Source organism: Trichosurus vulpecula, chromosome 4, assembly GCF_011100635.1.
Source record: "Trichosurus vulpecula isolate mTriVul1 chromosome 4, mTriVul1.pri, whole genome shotgun sequence".
In the NCBI taxonomy this organism is placed as follows: domain Eukaryota; kingdom Metazoa; phylum Chordata; class Mammalia; order Diprotodontia; family Phalangeridae; genus Trichosurus; species Trichosurus vulpecula.
The window spans coordinates 253,773,123-253,787,097 of record NC_050576.1 but is presented as its reverse complement, the minus strand read 5'-3'; the positions used below and the strand labels follow the sequence as shown (position 1 = coordinate 253,787,097).

The 13,975-nt window shown below is 39.9% G+C and overlaps 1 protein-coding gene across 2 annotated transcripts in view; it reads right to left on the bottom strand.

Moving 5' to 3' along the window:
• USP13 (ubiquitin specific peptidase 13) overlaps window positions 1-13,729 on the bottom strand; it is a 138,621-nt gene extending 124,892 nt beyond the window's left edge. Inside the window, exon 1 of one of the 2 annotated variants that reach the window (XM_036757748.1) lies at window positions 13,417-13,729. In XM_036757748.1, coding sequence (XP_036613643.1) covers window positions 13,417-13,614 — 198 coding nt within the window. In that variant the 5' untranslated portion in view covers window positions 13,615-13,729. The remainder of the gene's footprint in view (window positions 1-13,416) is intronic. The other variant, XM_036757747.1, reaches the window with a different exon arrangement.
• Between the last annotated feature and the right edge of the window lie 246 nt (window positions 13,730-13,975).

Genomic DNA, 13,975 nt, shown 5'->3' with positions numbered 1-13,975 from the left:
AATTAATCCCTCTTCCACACAACAGTTATGCAGATATTTGAAGAAAGCTACCATGTGCCCTTAAACTCTCCTTACTAGGTAAAACATTCCCAGTTCACTTAACAGATTATCAGAAGCCATGATCCCAAGGCCCTTTACCATACCACAAGTCCAGTTTATCAATGTCCTTTCTAAGTGATATGCCCAGAACGAAAGAGTCACAGAATTTCAGGGAACCTTGGAGCCTAGCCTTTCCAACCCCTACTTGAACAAAAATTCCCTCTAAAACATACCCCAAAAGTGGTCATTTGGCCTCTATGTGAAGACCTCCAAGGTGGAGAAGCCAGCCACCTCTCAAAGTAGCCCATTGCACCTCTGGACAGCTCAAGCCAACAAAGTGTCAGGTTTTCCTAATAGCCAGCCTAAATTTGCCTCTCCACAATTTACCCATTGCTCCTCACTCAATGCTGGGGCCAAACAACAAATCAAATCCCGCTTTGATGTATCAGTTTTTCAAATATTTGACCATAGCTTTCATATATATATATATATATCCCCTGATTCTTCTTTTTTTCCAGTTAATCACCCAGTTTTTTCAATCAATTCCCATATGGCACTGTCTCCATCTTCACCAAGTAGTATTTGTATAGAGAGTTCCAAAGCCCATAATTTCAATTGTTTTAATTCCTCAATAGCTGAAATAAAATTAATGTTTTGACTATATATGTGTATTAATACAAATATTTTAGATTTGTACATCAAAAGAGGCATAGAAGATATCATGAAAAATGTATAGGACCATAAAAGGCGATGGGTCACAAAGCGAGAGTAAAGGATACACAATAGGTAATCTTTTTGTGTTCACTGGTACCTATGTAATATCAAGTGAACTAGAAGGGTGACTTCCAACAGGGGAGGGGGCACCCCCAAGTGGAGGATTTGCTGGAGAACATGGAGGAGAATTACCCAGGAATGGCAAGCATGGGTGGGTTGTGATTTGCATCACTGAACAGACTACCTACATCAAGGAAATCCTAGGTCTATCAAAGTTTTGGAGTTTGGGAAAAACAGAAAGTGAATCTTGAAATCAAGTAGTGGTAAGGTGTCAAAACTCATGAAAGGCTAGGATTCACTATTTTAAAGTCATTTTTAGAGGATGAGCTAGAAGCAATGTATGAAAGTTGTAGAGAAGCAAACATAGGCTTGATGGTAGGGAAAACTATTATTAACAATTAGAGGGGTCCAAGAAGAGAATGGACTGCCTCAGGTCCCCCCTTAATAAAGCTATTTATGAAAAGGCTGGACAACCACTAGTTGTTCTACAAGACGTAGAATAGATTTCTTATTCAGATATGGATTGGGTTAGATGCTCTTAAAGGCCCTTTCTACTCTAAGATTCTGTGATTCAAGGGATTATATATTTAGAGTTGAAAAAGAATTCAAAGGCCATTTAATCTAAGTTGTGGTATGTAATTGTGATGGAATACTATTGTACTATAAGAAATCATGAGCAGAATGCTCTCAGAAAAACCTGGAAAGACTAGTATGGGCTGATGCAAAGTGAAATGTACTGTGTACAAAGTAACAGTAATATTATAAGATGATCAGCTGTGAATGACTTAGCTATTCCCAGCAATACAATGATCCAAGACAACTCTGAAGGACTTAGGATGGAAAATGCTATCCATCCCCAGAGAAACAAATGATGGTGTCTGAATACACACTGAAGCATACTTTTTTTTACTTTCTTTTTCTTGAGTTTTTTTGTCTATGTTTTCTTTCACAACATGACTATTATGGATAGGTTTTGCGTGACTACACATTTATAATCTATATCAAGTTGCTTGCCTTCTCAATGGGAGGGAGGAAGGGGGAGAATTTGGAACTCAAAGTTTTAAAATTAAATGTTTAAAATGGTTCTTACGTGTAATTGGGGGAAAATAAAATACTAAATAAATTTTTAAAAGGCAAAAAAAGCCAGCCATATCCTTTTACCTATGATGAAATTAAGATCCAAAGAAATTAACAAGAAACTGGTATAAATCTTGGGGAGTTTTGACAATTATAAGTGTAAGGGTGCACATCTTTCAGGCCAGATAATTTTGCTGACTGCAAGAAAGGAGTAAAGATAAATACAAATGTAAGACTTGTATACAAAAAAATAAAATATGAGAATATTGGGGAAGGTGGTAAGCAGAAGTAAAACACTTATGAGGAGGGAAAGGATGGGAAGTAAAAGACAGAGCAGGGATAAAAATGCAAAAACTGACATAGAGAGAAATACACAGTTATCCTAATAACTATAAGTGTGAATGGAATCAACTCACCTGTAAAATGGAAGCAGATAACAGAATGGATTAAAAACCATAATCCTACAATATGTTGTTTACAATAAACACATTTGAAGCAAAGAGATATATACACAAGGTAAAGGTAAGCGGCTAGAACAGAATCTATTATGCTACAGCTGAAGCAAAGAAAGGAGGGGTAGTAATCATGATCTCAGACAAAGCAAAAGCAAAAATAGATATAATTAAAAGAGATAAAGAAGGAAACTATATCTTCCTGCAAGGTATCATAGATAATGAAGTCATATCAATACTAAACATACATACATCAAATGGTATAGCATCTAAATGTTTGAAGAAGAAGCTGAATGAGATACAGGAGGAAATAAATAATAAAACTATACTATTGGGGGCCTCAATTTTCCCCTCTCAGAACTAGATAAATCTAAATAAAAGTAAATAAAAAAGAAGTTAAGGAGGTAAAAAAAAATTCTGGAAAAGTTAGATATGCTAGATCTCTGGAGAAAATTAAATGGGAATAGAAAGGAATGTACCCTTTTCTCAGCAGTACATGGCACCTACACAAAAATTGACCATGTATTAGCACATAAAAACCTCACAACCAAATGCAGAAAAGCAAAAATAGTAAACACATCCTTTTCAGATCATAATGCAATAAAAATTACATTCAATAACAAACAATGGAAAGAGAGATTAAAAATTAATTAGAAATGTAATAATCTAATCCTAAAAAGCAAATGGGTGAAAGAACAAATTATAGAAACAATCAATAATTTCATTTAAGAAAATGGCAATGAGACAACATGCCAAAATTTATGAGATCAGCCAAAGCAGTACTTGAGGGAAATTTTATATCTCTAATTGCTTTCATCAACAAAATAGAGAAAAAGCAGAGCAATTAATTGGGGATACAACTAAGAAAAATAGAAAAAGAACAAATTAAAAATCTCCAATTAAACACCAAATTGGAAACATGAAAATCTAAAGAGAAATTAATAAAATTGAAAGTAAGATAACCATTGAACTAATAAATAAAAGTAGAAGCTGGTTTTATGAAAAAAAAATTAATAAAATAGATAAACTATTGGTTAATTTTATTTTTAAAAAGGAAAGAAGAAAACCAAATCACTAGTATTAAAAATGAAAGGGGTGAATTCACCACCAATAAAGAGGAAATCAAGAAATTGTTAGGAGCTTGTTTGCCCAATCATATGCCAACAAAATTGACAATCTAAATGAAATGGATGAATATCTTAAAAATATAAATTACCCAAATTAAAAGCAGAAGAAATAAAACATTTAACCCAACCTTAGGAAAAGAAATTGAAAAAGCCATCAATGAACTTCCTAAAAAAAACCCAGGACCAGACAGACTCAAAAGTAAATTGTACCAAACATTTAAAGAACAATTAAGTCCAATACTATATAAACTATTTGGGAAAATAGGTGAAGAAGGAGTCCTAACAAATTCTTTTTACAATATAAATATGGCATTGATATCCAAACCAGGAAAATCCAAAAGAGAGAAAGAAAATTATAGACCAATTTTCCTAACAAATATCAATGCAAAAATTTTAAATAAAATACTAGCAAAGAGATTACAGCAATATATCACAAGGATCATACCAAGGATTTATACCAAGAATGCAGGGCTGGTTCAATATTAGGCAAATTATTAGCATGATTGACCATATTAATAACATAACTAACAGAAATCACATGGTTATCTCAAGAGATGCAGGAAAAGCCTTTGACAAAATACAGCACCCATTCCTATTAAGAACACTAGAGAGCATAGGAATAAATGGAGCTTACCTTAAAATGATAAGTTCTATTTATCTAAAGTCATCAGCAAGCACTATCTGTAATGAGGATAAGCTAGCTTTCCCAATACAATCAGGAGTGAAGCAAGATGCCCATTATGACCCCTGTTATTTGATATCGTACTAGAAATGTTAGCTACAACAATAAAAGGAGAAAAAATAATGAAAGGAATTAGACAAGACAATAAAGAAAAAAGTATTACTTTTTGCAGATGATATGATGTTATGCTTAGAAATCATAGAGAATCAACTAAAAACTGCTTGAAATTATTAACAACTTCAGCAAAGTTGCAGAATACAAAATAAACCCACATAAATAATCAGCATTTCCATATGTTACCAACAAAGTCCAGCAGCAAGAGACAGAAAGAGAAATTCCATTTAAAATAACTGTAGACAATATAAAATACTTGGGAGTCTACCTGCTAAGACAAACCCAGGAACTATATGAACAAAATCATAAAACACTTTTTCACACAAGTGAAGTCAGATCTAAACAATTGAAAAAACATTAATTGCTCATGGGTAAGCTGAGCCAATATAATAAAAATTACAATTCTACTAAAATTAATCTATTTATTCCATGCCATAACAATCAAGCTATCACAAAATTATTTTATAGAGCTAGAAAAAATAATAACAAAATTCATCTGGAAGAACAAAAGCTCAAGAATATCAAGGGAATCAATGGAAAAAAATGGGAAAAAAGGTAGTCTAGCAGTACCAGATCTCAAACTGGTACTTTGATAATTACCACAAAGTGGTAATTATCAAAATAATCTGATACTGACTAAGAAATAGAGTGGTGGATCAGTGGAAGATTAGTTACAAATTACATTATAGTAAGTAACCATGGTAATCTAATATATGATAAACCCAAAGACTCATTATCTGACAAAAACTGCTGGGAAAACTGGGAAACAGTATGGCAGAAACTAGGTATAGACCAACATCTCACACTGTATACCAAGATAAGGTCAAAATGAGTACATGATTTACACACAAAGGGTGATACCATAAGCAAATTAAGAGAGCATGGAATAGTTTGTCTGTCAGATTTATGGATAAGGGAAGATGTCAAGACCAAACAAGATATAGAGAGCATTACAAAATGTAAAATAGATAATTTTGATTATATAAAATTAAAAAAGTTTTTGCACAAACAAAATCAATGCAACCAAATTATAAGGAAAGCAGAAAACTGGGGCGGGGGTGAATTTTGAGACAAATATCTCTGATAAAAATGTCTCCCAAATACATAGAGAACTGAGTAAAATTTATAAAAATACAAGTCACTCCCCAATTGATAAATGATCAAAGTATATGAACAAGCAGTTTTCAGACAAAGAAATCAAAACCATCTGTAGTCATATGGAAAAAAATGCTTTAAATCACTATTGATCACAGAAATGCAAATTAAAATAACTCTGAGGTACCACCTCACATCTATCAGAGTGGCTAATGTGACAAAAAAAAGGAAAATGTTGGATGTTGCAGGGGATATAGGAAAACTGGGACACTAATGCACTGTTGGTAGAGTTGTGAACTGACCCAATCATTCCGGAGAGCAATTTGGAAGAATGCCCAAAGGGCTATAAAACTGTCCATAGCCTTTGATACAGCAATACTACTGCTAGGTTTATATCTCAAAGACATCCAAAAAAAGGGAAAATTTGTTTATATATATGTATGTATATATATATATATATATGTGTATATATATATGTATGTATATATATGTGTGTATGTGTGTGTGTGTGTATACACACACATATGTGTGTATACACATACACACTATATATAAGTATGTATATGTTCATGTGTATACACATATATATAGTGGCTCTTTTGTGGTAGCTAAGAATTGGAAATCAAGAGGATCCCCATCAACTGGGAAATGGCTAAACAAGTTGTGGTTCATAACGGAATATTATTGTGCTGTAAGAAATGACAAGCAGGATTATGTCAGAAAAACCTGTTAAGAACTGCATGAACTGATGCATAGTGAAGTGAACAGAACCAGGAGAACATTGTGCACAATAACACCAATATTGTTCGATGATGAACTGTGAATGACTTAGCTATTCTCAGCAATACAATGATCCAAGGACAATCCCAAAGGACTAATGATGAAGCATACTATCCACCTCCAGAGAAAGAACTGATATTGTTTGACTACAGACTGAAGCATGCTATTTTTCACTTTCTTTCATTTTTTTCTATTATTCGAGTCTTCTTGTACAAAATGACTAATATGGAAATGTTTTACATAATTGCACATGTGTAACCTATATCTGATCTCTTACCACCTCAGAGAAGGGAGATTGGAGGGAGGAAGAAATAGAATTTAGAACTTAAAACTTCAAATAAAAATGTTTTTAAAAAATCAATGAGCTAGAGAAGGAAATGGCAAACCACCCCAGCATCTTTACCAAGAAAACCTCCAAAGAGTCAGACAAGACCAAAAAACAACAACTGGGCACTAGTTGAGTGACTCTGAGCCAAATAATTTCACCTCCATCACTCTCAGTTTCCTCAGTTGTAAAATGAGGAAATTGGCATCCAAGACCTGAGCTTTTTTCTCAGACTGTAGGCCATAGACCAACATCAAGACAAGAAAGCTTTGTTCACTTGAATCAACTGTACCATCAAAGAACATCCCCATGCTGCTATGGGTAAGTCAGCCTCCTTTTTTTAACTGTTGCGGGGGTGGAAATGACATGGTTGGATGAAATAACTTTTAAAGTCTCTTCTAGTCTAAATTTGTGACCTTATGATTCCTGACTCCAAGCCCTTCATTTATTATAGCTCATACTCCATTGCGAAATATAAGCTACTTAATTGTTACCCTAGACACTGAATATAAAGGGTGAGTCAACTTTAAGGATTAGGGACCAACAGCCACCTCACATACCTAATCTGTCATATCTTGTCATTTCTACCTTCCCAACATTTCTTGCACTCTGGCCATTCTCAACACTCACACAACCACAACTCTTCGTGCAGGCCTTCACCATCTCATTTGTAATGGCTTACTGGTTGAGCTCCCTGCCTCCAGTTTCTTCCCACTCCAGTCCAACCTCCCTTCAGCTACCAAAGGGATCTTCCTAAAGTGCAGGGCTAACTATGTTATCCCACTAGCCAATCAACTCCAACAGCTCTCTATCACCTTCAAGATCAAATATAAAGTCTTCTGTTTGGTTTTCAAAGCCCTTCATAATCTGGTCTTTCCCTACCTTTCCCTCTGAGATTACCTGCCATTTTTTCTGGTTAGATCTTGTATGTACCCAGTTCTTCACAGGTTGTCGGGCCCATTAGACTGTGAACTCCCAGAGGGCTGGGACCATTTTTGCACGGTAGGAGGTGCTTAACAAAAGCCTGTTGACTGACTGACAAACTTCATGAGATCATGCCATAGGGGGCTTTTCTGTCTCCAGAGTCAGCACCTTCCCTTCTACCCATAGGGAATTCTTCTTCAGACATGGGTTGGGTTGGGTAAGACATGGCCACTAAGGTCCTTTTCCAATACTATGATTCTGCTGATGGAATTATGGGTGAGGGAATATCAGCCATCCATATCCACCAAAAACAGGGATGAAGAATTGATCAGTTCTCTGATCAACCCCAGAATTATTTATAGAAAGAGGTGGAATTTCAGTTAAGTGTTTAAATGGAGAGGGAAAATCTTTAGAAGGCTAGGACAGGAGGAAAAATCATCTGCAGGGTGAAAAGGGGGAACTATAGGAAGTTAGAAAAATCAAGTTTGGTGGGAAGGACTCTTGTTTAATGGCAACCACTGATCAAGCTGATATCACATCCTCTCCCAACATCAGGGCCACACAGACAGTTTTATAGGCTTGATAGCTTTCAGGTGGCTCAGAGGGTCAAGTCTTGGACTTGGAATCAGGAAGTCCTGAGTTCAAATCCAGTCTCAGTCACTTACAATGTGACACCTGGGCAAATCACTTAAATTCTCTGTGCCTCAGTTTCCTCATCTGTAAAATAAGGATAATAATAGCACCTACCTTCCAGGGCTGTTGTGAGGATAAAATGAGATAATATTTGTGAAGCACTTTGCAAATTTTAAAGTGTTATATAAATAAATACTAGCTAGTAGTAGTAGTAGCAGCAGCAGTAGTAATAATAATAATAATAGTAGTAGTATGCCACAAGTCTCTCCTATTAGCGCATAAAATTAAGAGTTGTATCTGAAAGCAGAAACAGCTGTACACACCTTAAAGAAATCACAAGTTTTCTCTGGAGATCACACACACACACACACACACACACACACACACACACACACACTTCAACCTTTAATAAAAACAAATTTGCCATTCCAAATTTACATCTTGAGAATGAACAGGGGTAGTTGGGGTAGACCATAGCTTAATATGGCTATGAAAATTACTGATCTTAGTGACATTTAAATAGATTAGCCGAGCTCTTATTTAAGAAATCACAAGATGATTTGACACAAGAGATAGTCGGTTCTTTGGGACGATGGGTGACCAGTCCAAAATTGCAGCACTCACATTCTCTAGGGTACCAGGAGGTCAAGGAAAGAGTGATCAATTTCAAGTCAGAAGACTAGGGTTTGAATCTCGGCTACTTATTACCAGGCCTGCCATCTCTCCGGGCTTAGGTTTCCTCAGCAATAAAAATGAAAGGGTTGGACCAGGTCATATTTAAGGTCCCTCCCATAACTAAAGCCTATTATCTAACCTCAAAAACAATCCATTTCAGAGCAAGGAATCTTTATGGGAAATATGATTCCAAGTAGTTCTCTAGAGTTGAAGAGTATCATAAAAAGCTGTCTTTATCAAAAAATACCTTATCGAACATTGAACTATTTTTAGGTACTATGTCACTTTCTTTTTTTCATCTTTTTGAACTGAACTGGGATTTATAGGGAATTCCCAGTCAGGAACCTTGTTCCACCAATGTAGGTCTGGTAACTGCTCTACAACTTGGAATTGGAAGAGCTTCCTGGGGCACTGAGAACTTAAGTCACTTATCCAGAGTCCCACAGCCAGGTTGTCTCAGAGGTACCCTTAGATCTGTCTAATTCTAAGGCCAATTCAAATACAGCCTAGGACACTTAACTAGTTGTGTAACCCTAGACAAGTTACTTAACCTCTGTTTGTCTCAATCCACTGGACAAGGAAATGGCAAACCACTCCAGTATCTTTGCAAAGAAAACCCCATGGACAGTATTGAAGTGCTATGGTCCACAGGTCACAGTGTCAGACACAACTGAACAGCAACAAAATCTAGTTCTCAATCCTCTTCCCCACACCTCCCCTGCTTTAACAACAAAAATCTCCTTTCTCTTTCTCTTTGTCCTACAGATTGACAAAATATGTTGATTCACCATCCTTGTCAAAGGATGGGAAGTGGAAGAGAGTGTGGGATGTTGGCAAAATCACCATATTTGGAATTGGAAGCAGTGGGTTCAAATCTCAGCTCTACTACTTTGCTAGCTGTATGACCCTAGGCAAGTCACTAACCATTATCTGACTCAGTTTCTTCATCTGTAAACTAGAGATAATAACAGCACCAAATTTATAGGGTTAATGTAAGGATCAGATGAAATAATAATTTTAAAGAGCTTAGCACAGTGCCTGGCACATAGTAGGCACTACATAAATGTTAGCTATTACTACCACTACTACTATTACTACCTTGGTCTATAGTAGATGGCCTCTGAGGTCCCTTCTAGCTCCAAGCCCATATGAACAACAATAGCTAGCATTTATATAGCGCTTCACTGTTAGCCAAGTACTTTGTATATGTTCTCTCATGGGATCCTCACACCAACCCTATTATGACTTCAGTGCTATTATCTTCATTTTACAGATGAGGACCTGGGGTTGAGAGCAGAGTTGCCCATATCCACACCACTAGTAAGTGCCTGATTAGAACTTAAATTTTCCTGAGTCCATGTCTGAAGCTCTATCCACTGTGCCACCCTTGATATTAACCCATACTCTGAACTAAAAGTAGAGCAATACTCTCCTCCCCTCATCATCTTGGGATTCCTAGCTTCCTTCTCCTATGGAGAACTTTCTTCATCCTTTCAGTTGGCTAGCCCTCTCTCCCTCTCCATCCGTCCTGGGCAATTAATGCATGCAATTTGTATTTACTTATCTATGTACATGTTCCACTCTACTCCTTAAGGGCAGGGGCCAATTTTTATGTCTCTTTGTATCCCTACCACCAGCAAGATAGTCCCACAAATAGTAGGTGCTAGAAAGATAATTGTTAGTTTGAATTGAACATGTTTTTCTCATGTAAATATTCTCTTTAACCAGAACAGGACAATTATTAAAGTGCCTATTTCCAAGACAGCTGTTTGCTATATTGTATCATTCTAGTTGATTCTGTAACATCTCCTCTGTTACCTTCTCTTCTCTGACACCATCACCACCTGGGGACAGGTCCCCATTGCCTGGTGCCCAGACTGCTGCCTGGTCTCCCTGCCTCCATTTACTTGTCAAGCTAATCTTCCTAAAGCTCAAGTCTGACCATGGCATCCTGTTAGTCAAGAAACCTCAGTAGTTTTCTGGTCACCCCCAGGATCAAATACAAAATCTTCTTTGGCTTTTCAAGCCCTTCATAACCTCGCCCATTCCTACCTTTTCAAGCTGTTTCACTTCTCCACATACTCTTCAATCCAGTGACATTGGCCTCCTTACACACAACATTCCATCTCTTGGGCATTTTCACTGGCTATCCTCCAAGCCTGGCCTGCCAGTATCTCTCTCTCTCTCTCTCTCTCTCTCTCTCTCTCTCTCTCTCTCTCTCTCTCTCTCTCTCCTTACCTCCCTGCTGCATTCCCTGAAGTCTCAACTAAGTTCCCACCTTCAGCAAGCCTTTCCCAACCCCCCCCTTTAATGCTCATGTCTTCCTTCTAAAATAATCTCCAATTTATGCTGAATATATCTTGTTTGTGCATGGTTGGTTGCATATTGTCTCTCCCATTAGGCCGTGAGCTACTTCAGAGAACAGCCTGAGTTTTTTTGTCTTTATTTGTATCCTAAGCACTCAGCACAGTCTTGGCACAAAGCAGAGTTTAATAAATGCTTGTTAACTAACTCTTTTATTAAAAGAAACACTCATTTGTGAGCATCCTATTCTACATTAAATATATAAGTTGGATTATACAGAATATTGAAAGCTGGAAAGAGACTCAGGGGCCATCTAATTCAAATCCTCCATTTTAACAAGGAGGAAAGTGAATCCCAAAGAAATAAATGATTCACCCAAGGCCACTTATGTAAGAAGTGGCAGTGCTAGGATTGGAACCCAGGGCCTCTGAATCCAAATCCAGCTCCCTCCAATTCACATTCCCACCAAGTTAATATTCTAAGAAAATCGGAAAATTCTGGGTTTTTTTCAGTAGTTTATAATACGTCAGCAGTTGCTTTTGCCTCGTGGGCATCACCATCTATCTCAACCGTTTTAGGAGGTAGGGTGAGGAACACAAAATCATGGGACACAAAATCTGTTATTTTAAAATATGTTGTTGATAGTAGGAAATTGTAATGGCATTCTTGGCAGTAGGCTCAGGCATCATGGTCAATAGAGTCCCAAAGGTCAAAAAAGAACAACTATCAAGTTTTCAAGGGATGGTCCTAGAAAGGCTCAGAAAGATTTGTCAAGTTTAAAATAAAAGGAGCAGCTTATATGGATGGAAGGAGAAAAGTGATTTCAAGTCAGAGAATTCTAGGTCTAGAGAATAACTAGGTGACAAGCCACCTCACCTCTCTACATGTCAGGCTCCTGTCCTGTAAAATGAGGACATTTGGACCAAACTGGTTTTAGGTCCCTTGCAGCTCATTAGTCCATTAGCCAATAAACAATTATTAAACACCTACAATGTGCCAAGCACTATACTAAGGACACAAAGAAAGGCCAAAGACAGTCCCTATAATCAGCCATAATCCTGTGATCTCACTCAGAAGTCATAGAAGAAAAATAGATAACAGTTCACAAATTGTCAGCATCCATAAAAACTATTTCCGACCTCACTTTTCTCATTTGCAAAATAAGAGGGTTAAATTACAAGATCATTAAGCTGTGATCCTATGAATGTCCCTAGTTAGCCAGGGAGCAAAAAGTACTTTGAAATAAAAAAAAAAAAAAAGAAAGTCTAGCAGGACGGTAAGACATGTCTCTGGAGTGTCCCACAAGCCGGTTTGCCTCCCCGATGCACTGTATGACAAAGGTTGTCAGTGCTTTGTTGCTGAGCGCAGGAGAGATTCAGCCAACCCACCCCCCTCCCCAATACAACTCCCGCTGCAGCCAGAGGGAGACCTGCTGGATGACATATGAGCTCCAAAGGGTGTGGGTAAAAATAACCAGTCCTCAAAAAGACATGATAAACGCCACACAGCTGAGTGACTTGGGAAGTGCTTTCTGACTCCTCAAAGGAGGACTCAGTTGTTTTTGGAGGGTCTTTTTTTAATTTTACACACGCACAAAAAACATGGAAATCTGAACGCCACCAGCCAACCACTCATGCTTGGCCCTGATAACTGTAATCTACCCTTCACTTCCTCCTCTAGCCACTGAGGCCAAGATTTGGGCTAAAGTTTTTCAAATTTGTGTTGGTGTGTCTCAAGCCCCAAACCTCACATTGGGGGAGAAGGAGGGGAAGGAAGTTTAGTAAAAGTAATCATGATGCACTCGAAACCTTAGGACTACTTGTGCCAAAGCACTGTTTTTTCCTGTCATTCAGAAAGGAAGCAAGGGGAGGGGGGTGGAGGGGAACCACCAAAATCACAGAAGAACTCAAAACTCTGGAAGGCTGGTCCAGAGGCTAGGAATCCCTATACTGAATCGACAATCCCAGAAAAAGAAGGTGCTGCTTGTGTGTGTCTGGGTGCTATCCACTGCCTGCAGCCCTGGGGGCGGGGGACAGACTGTGCACTTGGGAGGGTTCATCAGCTTGGGACCTGATTGAGAGGCGGGTGAGGGGGGCCCCAAACCTCAGCCTGGAAAGGCAGCTGCAGGAAGGGCACTAGGGTTGCTGGCTCGGAAGGAGAGCTCCCGGCCTCAGCTCCCTGGCTCCCTCAGCCCACCGCTTGGAGACTTGGAGGGGCGGGTGCTCAGTTTCAAAGCTCCCCAAAGTGGACGCGCGCGGTGGGTGCACAGCCGAAGTGGGGGCGGGTGGCGTCCCCTCAGCCCGGCTCCTAGCAAGGGCTGGCTGCCGGGATCGATGGCTCTCTCGGGCAGAGCCCCCCACCCCTCACCTCTTCCGCTTTCCCCCACCGCCCAGCCCGCGCCTGGTCGACACTCACCGGGGAGTCGTAGGAGAAGGCGCACTCTGCCTTGTAGACGCGATCCCCGGACCTGGGGACGCGGATGGTGGGCATATAAGGGACCAGCAGCTCCCCGAGGTCTCCTGCAGCCATCTTCCCGGGGCCGGGGCCAGGACCCGGGCCGCTGCCGCCGCCGGGGCCGCCGCCGGGGCTGCCGAACAGGGCGGCCCGCTGCATGCTTCCGCGCGCGCGGGAGGGCCGGAGGGAGGGCGAGAGCGGGGGCCGGGCGCGGGAGCTGGGGGCGGGAGGAGGACGACGAGGACGAGGAGGCGGCGGCCGCGGTGGCACCGGCACGGGCGCAGGAGGAGGCGGAGGCAGGGCAGCGGGGCTGCGGGGCCCGGGCGGCCGAGCAGACGGGGGCAGGCGGGCGGCGCGAGGCGGCCAGAGCCCGGGCGGGGCGGGGCGCGGGAGAGCAGGGAGGGGGACCAGGCTATTTTTAATCCAATGGCGAATCGCATCACCAGCTGCAGCGGCCGCGGCGGCAGCGGCAGGAGGGGCAGGGATGGGGAGGGCAGGGGGAAAGAGGAGAGGGGAGGGG